This window comes from Leucoraja erinacea, chromosome 28 (assembly GCF_028641065.1).
Source record: "Leucoraja erinacea ecotype New England chromosome 28, Leri_hhj_1, whole genome shotgun sequence".
Classification (NCBI taxonomy): domain Eukaryota; kingdom Metazoa; phylum Chordata; class Chondrichthyes; order Rajiformes; family Rajidae; genus Leucoraja; species Leucoraja erinaceus.
Window position 1 is genome coordinate 6,366,953 of NC_073404.1, and position 21,991 is coordinate 6,388,943.

The window sequence follows — 21,991 nt, forward strand, 5'->3', positions numbered from 1 at the left end:
AATTTGCTTCACCCTCACATCTGCCACATTAGACTACCACGCAGCACAGAAATATGAACAATAATACATAGTGATGTATAAATACATTACAAAATACAAGGCAATTGTTCAATGGAAATTTTTATTGTGAGCATTAAGACATTGAACAAAAACCTACACGTCTGATACAGAATTCATCCAGCATACCAAGATTCTCGAGTTGCATAACTAAACATAGACCTTGGTTAATACTAACAGATTTTCATAAATTAATTACAGTTTCCTGGAAGACAAACCCAGTTTATAGAAAATATAATTTTATGTACAAATTTACATCACATTCAAATCTAATTAAGTTGCTTACACAAAAGAGTACTTTTACTAGCCACCATTTACAGACAATCTTGCATTTTAACTACTGTTGTAATATTCTACAAACAGTACAGCCATTTTTCACATTTTAATTTGTTTTCCGGAGTGAAAATGTGTTCTATCCACCCCCTTTTTGCAGAACCATCTTATAAAATTAAAAAAAAAAGAGGCACCACTTATTGAAAATGGTGCTTTCCACTATCACAGGGTTTGTTTTCAATGGAAGCGTTATATTTAAAGAGCACCGACCGAGGTGCAACAAATCCAACACTTATCCTTAAAGTTTAAGCCACCAATAAATTACTGAAACACTCTTTTAAAAAAAAAGCAGAGAAACCATGTACAGAATTTGTGAAGTACCAAAATGCTACACCATGCTTCAGAAGTCAATATAAAATGTAATTTACATTCCTAACACAAATTGAAGATTGCAGTGAACCCAGCGGTTTACCAAGCTATTCTGTTTCAATACAATTCTGTGCCTCTGTAACATATCCCCATTACATTCTGTGTCAGATGCAAAGCACATAAACAGTCGCTGAAGGGAATACATCCACAACAGTCACAAAACAAAACAAAGGCACCCTGCATGTGTAACTGAGAGAACCTCTGAATCACATTGGTAGACACGGTATTTATGAATAGGTCATTCCAGGCATAAAACTCGCTGCAAATTTTAAACATAATTTCAATTAAATGTTGCTGCTTTTTTCTTAAAACCTCTCAATTGTTGTTTCATGGGATCACTGACTTTTAGACCTCTGGAAGTCGCATGCAAGGTCAATTAAAGTTACCAGCACATTAATAAAATATATATATTTTTTTAAATTTGTAACGAAGAAACTCATATGGTGCAGTTGCACTATGATTAAACCAAGAGAGGGAAAAAAATCACCAGCTCTTTATCCCGGGAGACGTTTGATGGAAGGTCCTTCAGACTGAAGAAAGATCTCGACACGAAACATTGCCTATTTCTCTCGCTCCGTAGATGCTGCCTCACCCGCTGAGTTTCTCCAGCATTTTTGACTACCTGTCAATTTGTTGTTTCCTGGAATCATAGACCGAACAAGACAGTGCCCAAGCCAGTCGACTCGCTGCATGCGGGTCCCAGAAGCAGATCTACAATCATTCATTGCAATCACTCCTCTCTTTTAAACCTCTACTCCAACAGCAGCATTTCTTATCTGTACACTGTGGATGGCTTGATTGTAATCGCGCATATTCTTTTCACTGACTGGATAGCACGCAACAAAAACGCTTTTCACTGTACCACGGTCCACGTGACGATAAGTAAACTACCACTGAGTACATACAGCATAGAAACAGGCCCTGCAGCCCAACTCATCAATGCCACAACTTGCCAACTGAGCTAACTCTACTTGCCTGTGCCTGACCCATATCGCTCCGAACTGTTTCTATCTATGTACCTGTCCAAGTGTCCTTTAAATGTCAATGTGTACCTACCACTGCCACTTCCTCGGGCAGCCCGCTCCATGAAATATTTATAAGGTTTATGAAGGTGCTGACTATAAACTTGATTTGCCTCAATCCTGATGTTTATATGGGCAGTCACGGTGGCACAGCGATAGAGTTGCTGCCTTACAGCAAAATGCAGCGCCAGAGACCTGGGTTCGATCCCGACTACGGGTGTTGTCTGTATGGAGTTTGTACGGTCTCCCCGTAATCTGCGTGGCTTTTCTCCAAGAACTTTGGTTTCCTCCCACACTCCAAAGACGTACGGGTTTGTAGGTTAATTGGCTTGATAAAAAAGTTAAATTGTCCAAATTGGCGACATGCAGAGTACTGCCCTGCCGACTACAAAATTCAGAAGGTTGATGTTCACGGTTATATTTAAATGCATGGCATCCTAGACAGAGAAATGGAAAAGGTAGACATCTGACAATGAAAACAGATCTTCACTAATCCTGCATTCTTTCTTCGGGGACTACAAGATCTTATTAATTGAAATGACACCACGCTAAAACTGGGAGCTGCAGAAACTGGAATTGTTTAATTGCAAATAAAACTCCATGATGAAGAAGAATGGTTTATCTGTCCTAGCTGTAAACCACTGAATTACAATTCAACTATGCCTCTGAATGTTTCAAAGCTTTTGATTCGTAAAATAAATCATACCATGTCCAATATCCAAACACTCAAAGTCCCATTGGTTTTTATTACTTCCCTTGATCTCTCGATTTAAAATTTCTCACCAAACCTCCTTCCACTATTTTCCTTTCTTCAACAATCGTCTCAATTCTCCCACACCAACTCACAACCTACAACTTCTCAATTCACCACAGCCGGGTGGACATGCTAAACCATCAGAACTCAATAGCATCGATTGGTATCATTCATATATTTTACACATTTCTCTCGTTGATTTCTGTGTCATACTTTAGAGATACAGCAGCAGAAACAATTTTTGATTCTACCAAAGCCAATTAACCTTCAAACCTGTACGTCTTTGTGGTAAAAACCATAGCACTCAGAGCAATCCCACACGGTCACGTTGAGAACGGACAGACAGCACCCAGAGTCATCATCGATCCTGGGTCTCTGGTGCTGTAAGGCAGCAATTCTACCGCTGCACCACTGTGCTGCCTCACTAGAAGAAAGAATACCAAGTGATAACTTGCCCATCCTATCAGCACAATGCAACAAATATCTCCACAGTCATCAATACTGGCTGTAGATGGGGGGGATTTTGTCACGATTCAAGAGGAGTGGCCAGACCACCAGTTGCTGGAAAATTGGTTGTGGACCTGTATACAGAGACCCGACTTGCAAGACGACAGTTTTTAGTGTGTTGTGGATAAGGTGGAGGGAGTGACAGAGGCATGAGCAACAATGTAATGGTGTCATTTGACTTTTACATATCAAGGCACAAGTGGAAAGGTTACCCAGCTGGAAACAAATGCACAGACAGGACCGCAAACCATGCATCAAATGTACAGACTCATCGCTGCAAACCAGGCAACAAGTGTGCCAGCAAGTATCAAGTGGTGCGTTTATTTTACTTTACTTTTTTCTAAAGGGAGCTGAAATCCAACAAAAAGATTTGCCGGAATCTGTAATTTTTACTACGTGCTCAGGGTATCTTCCTCATGTTTGTAGGAATTACTTCGGCCTGTGATGAATGTCAAATCTGCCATTTCTCTTTGGCAGTGGTTGACTAACTAGAATGTTTAATGTTGGTTTATTTATGACACTTGTTAAACTGATTTCATCATTTGCATCAAACTATAATCCCAGCTATCCTGGGATGGTATGGCCAATAATCAGATTTGACTTTGATGGTGTAATAATATGATGAATGAACAAAGAAGAGGCCCTAAACACTACCCTTGCAATTTGGAGCTAGTTTTCAAACACAGATTCAAGTTCAACGACTCAAGTATTTCATCAATTGCAACTTACAGCATTTTGTTTTAAATTTAATTAATTTGCAGTCTAATTATCTACTATCTACCTCTTTTGGTGACCCTCGGACTATCCTTGATCAAACTTTGCTGGCTTTACCTTGCACTAAATGTTATTCCCCTATCATGTACATTGTAAATGGTTCGATTGAAATCATGTATTGGCTTTCTGCTGACTGGATAGCACGCAACAAAAGATTTTCACTGCACCTGACGTGACAATAAACTAAGCTGAACTAATTTATACATGGCTGCACACTACCATTTTGTACATCGTACTAAACTTTCCAATTCATAACATATTAAAAATATGCTATTAATGGATGGTACCGCATATTGAGCTGTTCAAGAGTTTGATTTAATGCAGATACTTCCATTTTTTTCAAGCCCCGTTGAATTGCATCTTTGTAGTTATTCGCTCTAATCCATGGAACGTTAGAAAGAAGGAATTGCTTTGTATTATGAACAAATTCACCTCACTGTGTAAAGTGAATTGCAAGGTTAAAAAAGGCTCCATTTACAAAGTGGTTGGGAACAACAGTCCTAATCTCAAAGGTCGAATGTAGATCTCACAGACAGGGTAAGAAGAGCATTCACCACGCAAAATCTGAATGATTATGAAACATTGTTCATCTCCGTTACACACACATTTCAAAGCAAATCCCAACCAAAAGATTTATGCCAACCAGCGAGAACTTAAATGTGAGAATCTGTGGTCTTCATGGTAAATCAGTAGATTAAAATACTCTTTTCTAATTATCAGTTTTGTAGCTGTTGAAAAATATTATTCAAACAATTGTCGGCTTAGGTCATAAGGAATAGGAGCAGAATTAGGCCATTTGGCCCTTCAAGTCTACTCCACCATTCAATTGTGGCTGATCTATCTCTCCCTCCTAACCCCATTCTCCTACCTTTTCCCACCATAACCTCTGACACCTGTACCTCTGATACTGGTTTCACATTAGAAAGAATTTGGTTTATATGTAAACACTCGCAGAACACGGTTTTATTTATCGATTAGTCATCAGCATCAAACTTGACCTCAGGATACAGGACTCAGTTACTGTATGGCTTTCCCTGGATATTGGAATCAAATGCAGACTTTTTGAATGCAACCTTGTGTACGCAATAAATACGAAAGGGTTTAAATTATAGGATGTGGAGCTTTATGATGTGATAACTCAGAATCAAGGGCTCAGAATTCATGCAACCTTGTGCTTGTGTGGGTTATGTAAAACGTACACACCAGAATTTCTCAGGCCTCTATCCTTTCACTAGCAAGTTCAGTTTAACTTAGTTTAGTTTAGAGATACTGCACGCATACAGGCCCTTCGGCCCACCGAGTCAGCGCCGACCAGCGATCTCCACACATTAACACTACCCTACACACACACTAGGGACAATTTATCATTTATACCAAGCCAATTAACCTACAAACCTGTAGGACTTTGGAGTGTGGGAGGAAGTCAAAGATCTCGGAGAAAAGCCATGCAGGTCACGGGGAGAACGTACAAACTACGTACAGGCAGCACCCGTGGTCAAGAACGAACCCGGGTCTCTGGCGCTGTAAGTCAGGAGCTCTAGCGTGGTTAGGAAAGAGGACTGAACTGGAATTAAAGGCCATTTCACAACGTAACAAAAACTACAGGAACTTTCCTCCGGAAACTGGTCAGGCATAAGTAGTTCAAAAAAGATTATCGATGAATAATGCAGAACATAAAATCCGTTTCTCACTGCAGTTTGAATCAAAAGGATGAAAGGGAATCTGAACAGGATGCCTTTCATACACTCATCATTTCTAGTCATGACAACATAATACATTGTAACATTTGGTGGACACGTTTAAAATGTACATCTTTAAAAACCCTTTATCAACTAAAAAAAAAGTTTAACTAAATAGACCTCATCAAAATATTGCTTCATCTTTTCATTGCAATGGTCAAGATCATTTGGCGACTGTTCAGCAATGAAACTCTGGTAACAGTTCCATCTTGGCTCCGAATTTACCCCACTAAATATATTGATTTCAGGTTTGGAGGCATCTAAAGAAAGCACATTCCCATAATCACACTGGCCTTAGTCGGGTTGAAGTTTAATTAAAACAATGGATAAAATGCCGCTGAAAAGCATTTCAAATACATTTCACTATGCTATTCTGTTACGTACAGGAAGTTGTTGTGCAGACTTTCTACGTGTGGGTACATTAAGTATAGTGCCATCAATATACCCCTGTGTGTGGAAAGAACTACAAGAAAGTTTTTGTGAACGTATATGCATTTACTTCAAACTATCCTTTTAACCCTCTTACCCGTTTCTGACAAGCCTAAACGATTATTTACCCACAGAAGCTGCCCGACCTACTGAACATTCCAGATTTTCTGTTTTCATTTCACATTTCCAGCATTTCAAAAAATTTACATAAACACCCCCATCCCTCAAGTGGTGTACAAAGATGGATGGATCAGGCACTTGATTTAATCTCCGTCCTTTCATGAGCCCTTTCCTTTCCTCTTTTCATTCACCATCAAAATTGCTGCACAGAATAAAAAAAGAATCAAAACAAGTTGTTTTTTTTGATAAACTGAGGAATTTCAAGTATAATATCACTGCCAGATAGCTCATGAACTAATACGAATAACAATACTAAAGCTTCTGATTGCTTGGTTGTTCCACAGTTCCCTGGGTCAAGTCTTTCAAACCGTGAGATCTTAGCTATTATTTACGCTGAAAGAGAACATGAGAAATAAACTCGTTAACATACTTTTCAAAAAATGTAATCACTGCAGGGAAAGCGAGTGGAGTAAAAAAAAAACATCCAACCTATAAATAGCCACAGAACATTCAAGCTATAAATAAATTGTTGTACCATGGCTAATCATCAATTAACAACCTTGAAAGTATAAAACACAGCACAGTGCAAATAATTTGTATGCTTCCTCAGCATTTGTGTAGCATTAGTATAGTCAGTGGTAAAAGCAAACCCAGTTCAGTGGCAGACCTTTTTTTTGTGTTGGAAGTATATCCGAGTACCCAGGCTCATTCCATTAGTATGGTGGCTTTCTGCAAACAAGGTTATCTTTGAAGCCATCAGCCCAGAGAAAGAAAGTCAGAGAGGCTAAGGAGCTCGGGAAGGGTAGGGCTAATTATTAGGACGTCTCCGAAGGTTACTTTTGGAAAATGTAATGATGGAAATGATTGCCAAAGTTGCTGTATCACAGGGGAGAGAATTTGGATGCATGCAGGGCCGACCCAGATTTTGCACCAACTGCTACAACCTGAAAGAAAACAAAAACAGGAAAACTCAGCGTTAATCAAAGTTAAAATAAAATAAATCAAATTGTGCAGAGAAGCATTACAGATCGCAAGCCTCCAACATCCATTTCCTTTATTAGTGCAGGCAATAGAATGGCAGAAGACAGAGTTCATTTCTAAATATCACCAACTGTGTGGTACAATCTTACACCAAAGTCACTGGAAAAACTGCATCATATTTGGGGTCGCATTATAAATTACGACTGGGAATTAAGAGAGCCCTTGAGATTGAACCACTGATCCATTTTCCACACAGCAGCTACATTCATTTATGCTCATTATGTCAGAAGCGAGTCTTGAAATAATGTATTATCGCACATAAATGAAAAGTGGATAAATGAAAGAAATCTAGAAGCAGAATAACACCAGACCCAATAGACCAAAAGTTTGAAATTAAATCTGACCCTTGCACAAACGCATTAGGTTCGCTTATGAAAAAAAGAGATCAGACAGACACTGGAATGGACTTGTAACTTGGAATGTCAAATGCACATGGTCTGACGTTTGGTGGAAAGTTTCTCTGCAGGGTGCTCACCTTGAGCTATTTTACTGAAGGACAGTGGAGGACATGGAAACATAGTAACATTTAGATTTAGTGCACAAAACAGGGCAACAGGGCAAAATATACAACTTGAAGATCCCCTCTTATGGGGATCCCCTCTTATGGACCAAATGCAGGCAGGTGGGACGGGCGTTGATGAGGTATCTTGGTTGGCATGTGCAAGTTGGGCTGTATGGCGATTACTTCTAATTGATTTGCTGTATGACTCTGACTCCTAATTGATTTGGCATATTCTGGGGAATGTATGACGACAAATATTTAAACAGCGAGGCAAAATTGTTAGGTAACGCAGGAGCATTCGTTTAATCCTAATTTAATTATTATTAAAATAGTGTCCCGGCTCACTTGCGATGCCATTTTGAACTCAAGAACATAACAGGGTAGTATTTTGGCGGCTTTCAGAGAGGCCTTGCAGAGAATGGAAGGATATGGATCACGTGCAGGCAGATGAGATCAATTTTTCTTGGCATCATGTTTAGCACATCCATGGTGGTCCGAAGGGCCCGATACTGTGCTGTTCCATGTTGCACAATATGCAGTAAGATCATAGCTAATCTGACCCTGTCTGAAGAAGGGTCTTGACCCAAAACGTCATCTGTCCATTCACATCCCAGATGCTGCCTGGCCCGCTGAGTTCCCACACCACTTGATGTTTTGTTCAAGATTCTGGCATCTGCACTTCCTAGTGTCTCCATAGCTGATCTCACCCCGACTTCAACCCTCCTGCCATGCCCGTTCTCAAATCCTGTAATAAATCCAAGATTATAAGAGAATCAAGGGTTACAGTATTCAAGACTGAATACCTGAAGTTCCAAAGATACACACATTCTTTGAAAAGATTTCCTCCTCATTGAATTTATATGGCAAATTTATATTATAAGACTATGTACACTTGTTCCACTACCCTGCAAGGAAAACATCCTCTCAGCATCTACCTTATCATGCCCCCCCCCCAGAATCTTGGCTATCAGAATTATGACTATGAATTAAAATATTCTTCAGCTAAAAACCTTGTTTCACAACCTATAGTAGGGCCAGAGACTTTTGCTTTAATCTAGTTGCTGTTTAACAAAGCTGGCCACAAAAGCTGCCATAACATTAGAATGTTTTAGGTAAGTATAGAAAAATGCTGTTTTTAAATTGTTATTATGCAGTTAAAGTCAAATGCAATAAACAGGCAGGTTGCAATATTGCAAAAAATGTCATTTTCATTGGAAAATGACCGCTTAGTAATTATCAGCAATCATTAAGAAGATTGTTGCATATCAGTGAAAAGCTGCTCAAGTAACTATTTACTGTAATAGATATTTGAATAAGATAGAGAAAATGTTAGGTTACAAGTTACAAGGACGGATTGGATGTTAAATTAATTTTGAAGCTGGGAAGGAAGTTAATATATCTGAAGGTGAAAGCAGTTACTCACTACTTGATGCAGTTTCTTTTTTTCAGAATGACAACCTAAATGGGACACAGTGTATCGTTAAGAAATGAGCAAACAAACCTTTGAAGCCAAATGTAACAGCAATACATTTAAAAATATTTCCCAATTGCAGATGACAAATTAAAACCAGTCACATGCTGATTTGGCTTTAGCAAACAGCTCATAGATCTTTATTTACAGCTTTCCAATACATTGATCAGCAACATGTTTAACTTCACTGTTTCTTAATACCTTTATAGCATTGAACCGATTTTTACAACAGTGGAAGTAACAACAGTTTGTGAAACATGAACACTCCGTATTTACTTCCTAAATTCTGTACACACAATAAAAACCATTTCATGTATTATTTAAAGTAGAACTGAAGAAAAAGGGCCATGGATATATTTTATTGTTCTTGAACAATAGTGTTTCCATTGTTGTAATGCTTTCATTACCTTAATGTTAAGATTACTTGGAGCCGTTCTTTTCCACTATTGACTCCGGGTTCCAGTATTTGCTTCAGTCCCTTATTAAAAACGACTCATACTCATGGAATCACATATCGCGGAAACCGAACCTTCGGCCAAACTTAGCCATTCCGACCAAGATGCCCCATCTATAGGTCCCATCTGCCTGTGTTGGGGCCATATGCCTCTAAACCTTTCCTACCCATGTACGTCGAAATGTCTTTTAAATGTTGTCATAGCAGTTGTCTCAAATATCCCCCTCTGGTAGCTCATTCCATATACCCACCATCTTCTGTGTGAAAAAGTTGCCACTCAGGTGCCTATCAAGAATTTAATTGTTCTTTCTGTGACACTTTTATTGTCCAAGTAAAATACTTAACTTGACTAAATATTTCTGCTCTCACCTTAAACCAATGCCCTCTGGTTCTTGATTCCTCTCCTATGAGCATCTACCCTCATAATCTTATACAGCTCTATAAGATCACCCCTCTTCCTCCTGTGCTCATAGCCTGCCCAAACCCTCCCTATGTTCAAGGAGACACTAATGGAACCATTCAGTTTAATTCCTTCAGCTCCAGTTTCATTCAAGTGTCCCCTTGCAGCAACTCCTCCAAAGTTAACATTACCTCATGAAGTACTTTTCATAATGGCATAGATGGCAGCAATTCAGCTCAGAGTCAATGCAGGCCCTCAGCGCAATCCATCTCCCTTACTTATTTCGATCGCACATGCCCATTAACTCCCTTTGCCACCCAATTTTCCCATCACTCATCTACACTCGGCCAATTTACAGCAGCCAATTTACTGGCTGTTGGGTAATCGTTAGAAAACCATGCAGTTATGGGGCAATGTGCAGACAGCACCCAGACAATACTGGAGTTGGAGTCACTGGAGCTGTCAGGCAGTCGCACTGTGCTGCTCAAACTTGAATGCACAATTCTAAACGAGTCCAACCTTAGCTCTCGATGAAACCAAATATTGTATTATCCTGTGCCCTGAGAGGAGGGTAGACAATCCATTTGATTCTTTAATTATTTTATTTTCTTGCCTGATAACAAAACATTTCACTGGTGACCACTTTCTGTACAGTTTACCATGACATTTTTATGAGCAATATATTAACTGTGAAATCTACAGTAAATGACTCCTAAACCATCCTCCCGCATCTCCCATAAGGTGACCCAAAGCAAAAAAAAAGATTAGCAATTGTCACTTGTTTTTTAGTCGCCACATTTTATACACTGCTGACATAAGAACAATGACACTCAGAAAATGCAAGACTACTTTTTATGAGAAACACTACAGAAAAACAGCAGAAGGTACATAAGGTTAGAGTTAGTCTTTCAAAAATTTCACTGAAGGTTACAAAGCAGGATTCTGATGCAAGACTTGATGCCAGCATTTATCAAACGAGGAATATGGATGAAAACAAATTAGACAAGATTGTTCAAATATTCGAAAGGCATTATAAATTAAAAGACCAGCAGGAATATTGACAAGTGTTCAATGTATAAATACAAGCGAATGGTAAAGTTTTCAAATTAAAGTTAGGATGTAGAAGGATGGTGCAGGATAGCAGGCCAGGGTGATGAATGCCCATGGAATTACAAAAGGAACCAAGCATAAAAACTAGAGGTCACACAAGAATTGTAAAAGAAATGCAGAAAGATGAACAAAACAAAGAGAGGAAAAAGTATTAGCATAAACTTCTCTTTTAGAATGAAAGTTATTAAAAACACAATACGTATTAAATCACATTTATCACATTCACGCAAGCAATTACATACAGATAAGCTTGTAACATGATAAATGAAACTTCTTGGATGTGCATTGTTGAGTATTTGCAATTCACACCAAGAATTTAGTTGAGAGATACAGTGCGGAAACAGGCCCTTCGGCCCACCGAGTCCAGTGATCCCCACGCACTAACACTGTCCTACACACACTAGGGACAATTTTACATTTATACCAAGCCAATTAATTTATAAACCTGTATGTCTTTGGAGTGTGGGAGGAAACTGAAGATCTAAAAAAAAACAGACAAGTACCCGTTGTCGGGATCGAACCTGGGTCTCTGGCGCTGTAGGGCAGTAACTCTACCGCTGCGCCGCCTTGAACTCAATTCCGAAATGTATGAAGGCAGTATTTTTTTTAAACGCTACATCATTGGGACAATTTTGGAGCTGACGTCAATATTGGTGATGACCAGTATGAACCAAAAAAAGGCGAACCATCACAAAATTCCCTGGGAAGCGTCTACTCATTTTGCACGGTACAACTGTTGCTTTGCAAGATGACAATTAAGGTTGATTGATTGATTGAAATAAGCCTCGACTGCAATAAAACTTTCTGATGAAACTGTGGTGTTGCACTAGGCTCAGGGTGCATTCAACAAATGCAACCCAATGGCTCAACTAGCAGCATTTGCTGATCATTGTGAAGTTGTTTAAAATAAAATATACTTCTTGAAGAGCCAAGCTACTCTCACTATTGAAAATTCTTCTACCTACTGATCTATCCTCGTAGCCGACAAAAGCCATCACCTCCTCCCACGTGACAAATGGTCCCCGAAGTACCGATAATTGGAGAATGAAAGATATCTTGTACATGAGGAAACATGTCAGTATCAATTACTTTTGACTGCTTTAGTGTGCTTGTAGTGAAAATGCACCTTCAATAATCTTGGCATATGACAAACTTTATGGTGCAGATTTAACTTCTGATTGACAGTGAAGGTGTTGATTCACTGATGTGACTGAGAAGTAAATGGTTAATTACGTTTTGTGAGATCTCAATTTATTTATCTGCACCAGAGAATACTGCAGATGCTGGTTTACACCGAAGTTAGACACAAAATGCTGGAGTAACTCAGCGGGCCAGGCAGCATATTTAAACCTATTTATCTATATGCTCCAGAGCCATTAACAAATGATAAAATACTAGAAAAAACATGTCCGTTAAGAGAAAATGGCCTGGAGGTAAATACAATAAGTATATGTACTTGAGATCAACACATGTACATTTTCTAACTGGGGCCAAGTACTATAACTCTGCATCTTTATGCTTGTAACTACCCACTGAACAAGGTTAAAACTTAGCTGTAAGCGAGAATGAAGAAGTATCAATAAGATTAAATTGTTCATCGAAAAACCAAAAATACTTCAAACTGGTGGTAATCTCCTGGGGGGTGGGAAAGAGGGGGAGAAATTAACTGGAGGCGGGAAAAGGTCAGAACTAATCAGGGTTGGCAACAGATGACCTAAGGAAGTCCGATAATGGCCCATTGTTGACTGGGGAAGATGTGCCAATGAGAAGGATACAAGGATGTGAACAGTGGAACTGGTGGGACAACTAGGTTGGGGAGGGAGGGGGAGACTGGAAATACAGGAGTTACTTGAAATAAGAGAAATTAACATTCATACCGCTGGGTTGTAAGTTGCCCAAGTGAAATATGAGGTGCTGTTCCTCTAATTTGCGTGTGGTCTCATTCGAACCGTGAAGGAGGCCCAGGACAGTATGGGAGTGGGAAATGGAGTTTAAATGTTTGGCAATGGGGAGATCATGTAGACTGTAAGTATCAGCCAAATGATCACCAAGTCCACGCTTGGTCTCGCCGATATTTAGGAGCCCACACTGGGAACACAATAGAGGTGCAGGTAAACCACTGCCTCACCTGAAAGGACTGTCGGCGTCCCTGGATGGAGTTAAACTGCTTAGTCCACAAAAAATGGCTAGCATAATCTCAACAGCTGGACGTTAAAAGTTTGCATTATTTAAAAAAATAAACAATTAAATAAAGCCAGGGACACTGTAGCATCGCATTGCATGTTTTCAAAATTGAAGATGATGGGATACTAACTCTGCAGATTTCCAGAAGTGGCCTGGGTGAGAAAGTCGCCTGTTCAGCTTTGGCAGTTTTTCAAGCATGTCCATCAGCTGAGAGAAGGTCGGTCTTTCACGTGGATCATAACACCAGCACGTGGAGAGAATTTCCTACGGAGCAAGCAGAATAAGTCGTCAGTGTTTCACTTCCCCCTTTGGTGGTGGCAGGATTTAGACCACGGGATGCGAGACGTTGTTGAGTACCAGGTTGTGGTCATGCTCCAGTAGATAGCAGAAAGCTCCCTTTGCTTTGTGTAGGAAAGATCTGCAGTAGCCAGTTTACACCGAAGATAGACACAACATGCTGGAGTAACCCAGCGGGACAGACAGTATCTCTGGAGAGAAGGAATTGGTGACATTTCGGGTTGAGACGCTTCTTCACACTCTCTTTATTTTGTCAGTATTTTTGACTTGCCTTACCTTCCATTGCCTAGTCCACCTCAACATACACAGTCACCCTCTCCCTGCTCCCTTTGGACAAAAATTACAGAAGCTTGAAAGCTTGAAGGCTCAGGAACAGCTTCTTCCCCTCTGTTATCAGACTTCTCTATACTCCTTCCAATTGCTCGCATACTGTCCGATTACCCCAATGCGGACATTGGACATTGTCTGTGGAACTGATGCACTACACTGCCGAGAACTACATGCTGCACCCTGTATCTTTCCCTTTGCTCTACCTATTGTACTGGAGTACGACTTGATTGTGTTCATGACTATTATCTGATGTGCTTGGACATCATGCAAAACAAAGCCTTTCATTGTATCGTGGTACACAAGACAATAATAAACATGAACATTCAGTGTGCTGTGGCTGCCATTATGGACTTAATGGGCACTAGGACACTACTCTCATCAAGACTATTAAGTCAACACCTGCTTAAGGGCCCACTGTACATCCCGACTATTTTTTTACTTGTGGACATTTTTCATCGGGATGAAAAAAACATCCCGACTTACCTGATGCCCCGAGTCCATGTACTGACCATCCTTTGTGTAAAAAAATGTTGCCCCTGAAGTTCTTATAAAATCTTTCCTCCTTCACTTCAAACCTATGTCCTCTGGTTCTTGATTCCCCTACTCTGGGTAAAAGACAGTGCATTAACCGGTCTATTCCTCTCTTGATCTCAAGATCTCTCAAGATCACCCCTCATCCTTCTGCACTCCAAGGAATAAAGTCCTAGCCGACACAAAAACAATCAAAAACTGTTACTTCTAACAAGAGCTGAAAATAATTTTTCATAAACTAAGACCAAATGCAATGCTTCAACAAGTTGCTCAACTAACTGCGCACTATGTAGACAATGAACACTGGCTTCTCTATTCCATGTGGTAGAAGTATCATTTATCCACAAAGATATTACTATGAGGGAACCTCTAAAACCCTAACCGCTGCAACTTTAGAGAATCTCAATCAGTGTACAATATTTTAATCATAAAGGATCTCAAATCAATTTGTCAAATTTCTTGAACAAAAGAACATCGACAGGAAGTTTGCATTCACGTTATCTTAAAAGTGTTAAGTGTCAAGACTTTTAACAAGACAATATAAATGCCGAATTTCACCATCTTTGCGCAACCTTCAAGTTAATCACTTGATTGGGGAAACCACCAGCTGTCTTGGGAAAGTCACAAAATGCTGGAGTAACTCAGCGGTACAGGCAACCTGTTGACGTTTCGGGTCGAGACACTTCTTCAGGCTGAAGTCTGGCTCAGTCTGAAGAAGGGTCATGACGCAAAACGTTCCCCATTCCTTCTATCCAGAGTTACTCCAGCATTTTGTGTCTATCTTCAGTATAAACCAGCATCGGCAGTTCCTTTCTACACAGCTGCCTTGTGTTTATACTCACTCACCGTTATTTCTTTTCCAAAGGAAATCTGAGCCAAAAGATTCTGGACTCCTTCCCCACTGCCAACTTGCCAGATTATTGCCTCCACAGGTTGGTTCTTCAATGGCCAATCCCTAGCTTGGAGTTCATACCAGATAGTTCTTCAAAAGAAAGGATATTAAATGAATATATATTTTTTTAAACTACACAAAAGAACAAAGTTTAGTTTTAAAGACCTCAGCTTTAATAGATCCTCAAAATTAACACATAGGTTACAATTGACCATCTAATGTGTGTACAGAGGAATATAGATCAGCTACAGGAATGCTTGGAGAAACGGTAAATGGAGTTTAATCCAAGCGAGTGTGGTGTTGCAAGGGGAAAACATACAATTAATGGCAAGGCCTGAACAGCGTTGATGTACTGAGGACTCTTGAGATTAATGTACATAACTCCCTGAAACTGGCAACACAAAAAGATAGACTGGGAGAAAGGCTTCATTTGGTCGGGGTACTGAGTATAAAAGTCAGGAAGTCACAATGCAGATTTATACAAATTTGGTTACCCCAAAACAGGGAGAATGTGGAGGCTTTGCAAAAGATGCAGAGGGAGGTTTACCAGAATGGTGCATAGATTAGGGAATAATAGCAGTAAGGAGAGTTTGGACTGACTTGGATTGTTTCTTCTGGAATGTCGTGGGTTGAGGGAAAGCCGAAAAGAAGTAAATACAATTACGAGAGGCAAAGGATGGGGTAGACAGGCAGGATGGAAATATCAAATACTAGAGGGCATAGCTTGTAGGTGAATGGGACAATTGTTTTGTACGTGGGGGTGGTGAATGCTTGGAAAGCGCTGTCAGGGTTGGTGGTGAGGCAGTTACAATAGTTGCCTTTGCAATAGTTGCATCTAAAGAGATTTTTAGTTAGACACATGGATATGCAGGGAATGGATGGATATGGATTATATGCACCCTGATAAGAGTTTGGCACAGTCATCTTGGGATGATAAGCCTGCTCCTGTGCTGAACTGGTCTATGATTGATTTTCTGAGAAAATAAAATTCTTCGAATTACACATCTAAACTAACTATACTTTATTTTCTGATCAGCTATTAATTCCAATTAATATCCAGGCATTGCATAAGCTTTAAACCTTACCCAAATGCATATACATCTCCTGCCTTTGAAAAGGGGAGCTTATCTTCATCCTTGCCTGGATACATTTCCTGGACTATTTCAGGTGCCACATAGCACAACCATCCATTTGGCAGCTTCAACTCATTCTCTCTCCTGTAGTCATTTTAAGGACAAAATTAGAAACATGATTTAAAGAATTAAAGCTATGTAGACCAGTAGCAATAAACAAGAAAATACATTTAAGAGAGTGACTATTAAAAGCACCAACACCAGTGTCTATAATCAGGCCACAGATACTTAGTTCAAGAATATTTCACTACTTGGGCCGTCAACGTTAAGCGCCACCACATTTCCCACCTAATGTTTAAGCCAAGACCTTTAGCTCCAATATGTCTTCCAAAAAACCTCTGCCCCATTTAACTCCAGATGTGTATTACCAACAGCCAGCAATTGTGACTCACCTTACAATTCAACCAAGTTCAGCAGTAAATGTGGGAACAGTGGTGTCAGATTCAATACATATTCACATGGTTTTTGATATTAGGGCGGCATGGTGGCACAGCGGTAGAGTTGCTGCCTTGCAGCGCCGGAAACCCGGGTTTGATACTGACTAAGGGCGCTGTCTGTATAAAGCTTGTACGTTCTCCCTATGATTGTGCGGGTTTTTCCCCGGGTGCTCCGGTTTCCTCCCACATTCCAAAGACGTAAAGGTTTGTCGGTTAATTGTGTTGTAAATTGTCCCTCGTGTGTATGATAGTACTAATGTATGGGGGTCGTTGATCGGCACGGACATGGTGGGCCAAAGGGCCTGTTTTCCGTGCTGTATCTGAACTAAATCAATATCCAGAGAATCAAAATATTATCCAATTAAAATGCATTTGTTTTATAGCAGAAAACCAAAAAAAAAGTGCCGCTGCATAACAAGGGCAGGTAAGATGGGGTAGTGGTAGAGTTGCTGCCTTACAGCACTAGATACCCGGGTTTGATCCTGACTACGGGTGCTGTCTGTACGTATTTTATTCGTTCTCTCCGTGACCTGCATGGGTTTTCTCAGAGATCTTCGGTTTCCTCCCACACTCCAAAGACGTACAGGTTTGTAGATTAATTGGCTTGGTATAAATGTAAAAAAGTCCCTTGTGTGTGTAGGGTAGTGTTTGCATTTGCGGATCGCTGGTCAGTGCGAACTCAGTGGACCGAAGGGCTTATTTCCATGCTGTATCTTTAAACTAAACTAAAAAGGGCAGAATTACCTATGCCATACTCACTAAGGACAATTACGGCTCATTCACCCATACACTATCTCTATCCTACAAACCTGCACGTCTTTGCAATGTGGGGAGGGTTCAAACTCTGTACAGACAACGATCCTGTTGTGAAAGCCTTCAGTGTTATGAGATGAAACTACTTTTAGAAAGAACAGCAAATGTTAGTTTAGAGATACAGCGCGGAAACAGGCCCTTTGGCCCACTGGGTCCGCGACGACCAGCGATCCCCGCACATTAACACTATCCTACAGACACCAGGGAGATTTATTTTTACATTAACCAAGCCAATTAACCTACATACATGTACGTATCAGGAGTGTGGGAGGAAACCGAAGATCTCGGAGAAAACCCACGCTGGTCACGGGAAGAACGTACAAAATCCGTAGACAGCACCCGTAGTTGGGTTCGAACCCATGTCTCCGGTGCTGTAAGGCAGCAACTCCACCGCTGCGCCACCATGCCGCACACATGTTGACATATTCTAACCCTGAAACTTACAACCTCTGTTCAGGAATGTTACGGCACAGCAATATCTGACCCCTCTATTTTGTTTTAACACATAGGAGAGGGTGCCGTCTTGTTCCATCAAGGGTCAACATGATTGATCTCTTTTTCTCAAGCAGGAAAATTACCCAATGTTCATCACACGGCTATGATTCATAGTCAACTGTTGTAGTGGGAACCAGTTAACCACAACAACTAAAAAGATATTTCTTCTCAACGTAAAGCAACGTTTAAATTAAAATGTGGATGTTAATTCGCATTCAAAGAAATAATAGGCGCACTCTTCCTTAATTAGAGCATTCTAACATTTCATCTAAATATATATAAGCATGCAAGTTTTTAACTATTACTTTTTAAACAAATATATCCATCAAATGCTTTGAATGATTGGCTTATTTAAGGCAACTACTGTTCACTTTCTGCACTTGGTTCTCTGAAGGGGTGGGAGATTGCAACCTTCACGTGGTCCGCCCTGTTTCAACGAATGCAATCAACCCAGCGTGCACAATCAAATAAGGTCAAATAGAACAAGTTGTCCTACAACTTTAGGCTGTGCACGCCATACGCAAGAAGAAGAAGAAGATTCTCTGATGTTGCCCAGGGCAGCACGGTGGCCCGGGGCAGCACAGAGACTCAGATTTGATCCTGATTACGAGTGCTGTCTGTATGGAGTTTGTACGTTCTCCCTGTAACTGTGAGGGTTTTCCCTGGGTATTCCGGTTTCTTCCCAAATATCAAAGACGTGCGGGTATGTAGGTTAATTGGCTTCTGTAAATTGTCCCTCATGAGTAGGATAGAATTATTGTATGGGTGATCACTGGTCAGTGTGGACTCGGTGGGCTGAAGGGCCCGTTTCCACGCTGCTTCTCTAAAACTGACAGCTCAGCGTCTGAAGAAGGGTTTCGGCCCGAAACGTTGCCTATTTCCTTCGCTCCATAGATGCTGCCGCACCTGCGGAGTTTCTCCAGCACTTTTGTCTACCTTCGATTTTCCAGCATCTGCAGTTCTTTCTTGAACAGCGCAGTAATTTTATTCTTTCCAGCAGAATCTCAGTAAACCTCCAGTTTATTTTAACTCATGGGAGAGGCTGTTGACTTGTGGCAACATCCCTTTTTTGGGGAAATGATGCAAGTTTGATGCTCTAGATCACTATCCCTCGACTCAATAGGGACACCATGCACATTGTAATAAAGGGAGAAGTTGAAACTCCAAAGAGCAACAGCGTACAGTTACTGCAGAGTAAAGTAATGGGGATGTCTTACCCTTGTTGAGAACACATCTAGAACATTGTGTGCATTTTTGGTATCTTTATCTGAGGAAGAATGTTCTTGCCTCGGTGGGAGTGCAGTGAAGGTTCAGACTGATTCTTGTGATGGCAGGACTGATATACGAAGAGAGACTGGGCTGACAAGTATTATAAAAAACAGAGGGGACCTCATCGAAACTTATTAAATCCCATGGAACTAAGCAGATTAGATGGTGGGCAACTCCAGAACTGATGGTCACAGTCCATGGAGACTGGATAGGCCATTATGGACCGAGGAGAAATTTCTTCGCCTACAGAATGATGAACCAGTGGATTTCCCCACCACAGGTCAAATCATTAAATATATTTAAGGAGGAGTTAGGGATGAAGGGAGAAAGCAGGGACTTTATGCTGAATTGGGATGACCAGGTCAAACTTGGAGAAGCCCAACTGACCTACTTCAGCTCACAATTTCTACGCTTCTGTGGAAGCCCACAGCCACATATTAACAACACGAATAATGCCCAACCAGATCTTGCAGAATATCATTACAAGGAGCTATAACAAGGAAATAGGAGACAAAATCCTCAGCATTGTTAGAACCGATTGCCCGAGTGACTGCAGTCACATCTTACCTGTCCTCTTGCACCACGCCAGATATACCAAATAGCCCAAAGTCTGTGATGACAACTTTTCCATTGTCATAAAAGATATTCTTTGATTTCAAATCCTTGTGCACAATGCCCCTTGCATGAAGGTACCCCATCCCCTAGAATTAAAAATAGCCATTGTGAAGTGTGCAAAACAGATGGAAGAGAAATCTGCACAGGTACAATCATTACACTGCAAGCAAAGGGTGTTATCTTAATAGAACTCATTTGCCAAAAGTTCATGAAAGAATAACTATCTGATAAGTAACTGAAGACTCCCCTTTCAAGCACAGAGCACAAATAGCAAAACTCATAGGTACGTAAGTCATAGGAGCAGAATTAAGCCATATCTTTCCCTCTCAACCTTATTCTCCTGCCATCTCCCCCTTAACCTTTGACACCCTTATGAATCAGGAACATTTCAATTATAATTCCTTTAGAAACATTGGATGAGAGTTACATGTTGGAGGAAGGGGGAGTGGAAATTCTTGTCCGATGGGAGAAATAGGGTTTCTCTAATGTTCATAAGTTAAGTGCATGACTCCTTTCAGTGCAGTTTCTACTCTTTTGCCATCTGAGAAAGCTGTATCACAATATAGACAAGGTCCCTGTGTTTGGGGCTTTGCAGTTGGGGGGGGGGGGGGGGGGGGGGGGGGGGGGGGGGGGAGAATGCTTGTATCATGGTGTTGGGGGAATGAGGTCAAATCACACAGGTGGCTATTTTCTTGGGATGACTCAGCAAGCCTCTCAGCCTGAAAGATACACTTCAGTCCCCTGGCAGTGGCAGTCAGTGTGTAAAGGAGCTTACTCCATCTCTTATTTCCCACTTTGATGCTTGGCTCCCTGAGGGTTGAGAAACCCCAGCTACCTATGATTAAAAAAAATAAATGAGGGTCAAACATCATAACATTTCAAATGATCAATCCAGTTTGCACAAATGAAATGGTCACGTCTCCTTTTGTCTTCATTAAAATGGAAAGTGACCAGTTTTGGTTCTTGTTCCAGATTATTATTCTCGGCATTCTCCACATCGCCTGCTTTTGAAGATTGAGGTTCAATCTTTTGTTCCAAAAGCACGAACAATATATCTTTAAGAAATATTCAAAGAGTAAAATTTGTGTTAAAACCCTCTTATATAGACTTACTTTTATAATTTCCTGTGCAATTAGCCTCGTCTTATTAATATCCAGTGTGGTTTTGGAATCTCTTACAAATGAGAAGAGTGTTCGTCCTTTACAGAAACTGAGAGAAAAAAAAAAATATATATATATTCAGTCACAAGCTGAAATCACCTAACAACATTTAAATTAGAATTAGGTTCCCATCTTGAAGTACAGAAGCTTGAAATCACGCTCCACCAGACTTGGGAACTGCTTCTTCTCCTCTGTTATCAGGCTCCTGAACAGTCTTTCCATAAGCCCAACATTTCCAATACACTTCCACCCCATTGTGGACATTGGACTATTTCTCTGGAACTGGGGCCCTACAATGCTGAAAATAATATTGTGCACTCTGTATCTTCCCTTTTGCTCTACCTATTGTTCTTGAGTTTGACTCGGCTGTATATAGGTATAGTATTATATGATCTGATGGGTACCACGCAAAACAAAGCTTTTCATTGTACCTCGGTATGTGACAATAATAATAAAGATAAACCTAAAGCAAGATAGGGATTGCATATTTAGCTAAACAACAATCTTCTTCAAACCAACCTCTGACATTTCAATGAACAAGCAGGAGAAGGAAGGATGAATCAAGCTAACTGGTCAGACACAAGATGCTGGAGCAACTCAGCGGGTCTGGCAGCATCCCCGGAGAACATGGGTAGGTGACATTTCGGGTTGGGACCTTTCTTCAGACAGAATGCAGGGGTGGGTGGGGTGAAAGAATGCTAGAGGGGCAGGAGCAGGACAAAGCATGGCAGGTCATAGGTGAACATGGGTGAG

At 40.5% G+C, this 21,991-nt stretch overlaps 1 protein-coding gene across 7 annotated transcripts in view; it reads right to left on the reverse strand.

Moving 5' to 3' along the window:
• Window positions 1–2,767: 2,767 nt before the first annotated feature.
• Window positions 2,768–21,991, reverse strand: part of LOC129710542 (kinase suppressor of Ras 1-like) — a 144,181-nt gene continuing 124,957 nt past the window's right edge. For 4 of the 7 annotated variants that reach the window (XM_055657589.1, XM_055657594.1, XM_055657596.1 and 1 more), the window contains 5 exons: window positions 21,191–21,287; window positions 20,031–20,164; window positions 16,402–16,533; window positions 15,271–15,406; window positions 11,580–13,530 (listed from right to left, as the gene is read on the reverse strand). In XM_055657589.1, the coding sequence (XP_055513564.1) occupies window positions 13,369–13,530; window positions 15,271–15,406; window positions 16,402–16,533; window positions 20,031–20,164; window positions 21,191–21,287 (661 nt within the window). In that variant the 3' untranslated portion in view covers window positions 11,580–13,368. Of the gene's footprint in view, window positions 7,049–9,070; window positions 9,106–11,579; window positions 13,531–15,270; window positions 15,407–16,401; window positions 16,534–20,030; window positions 20,165–21,190; window positions 21,288–21,991 lie in introns of those variants that run through there. The other 3 variants (XM_055657591.1, XM_055657590.1, XM_055657593.1) reach the window with 3 other exon arrangements.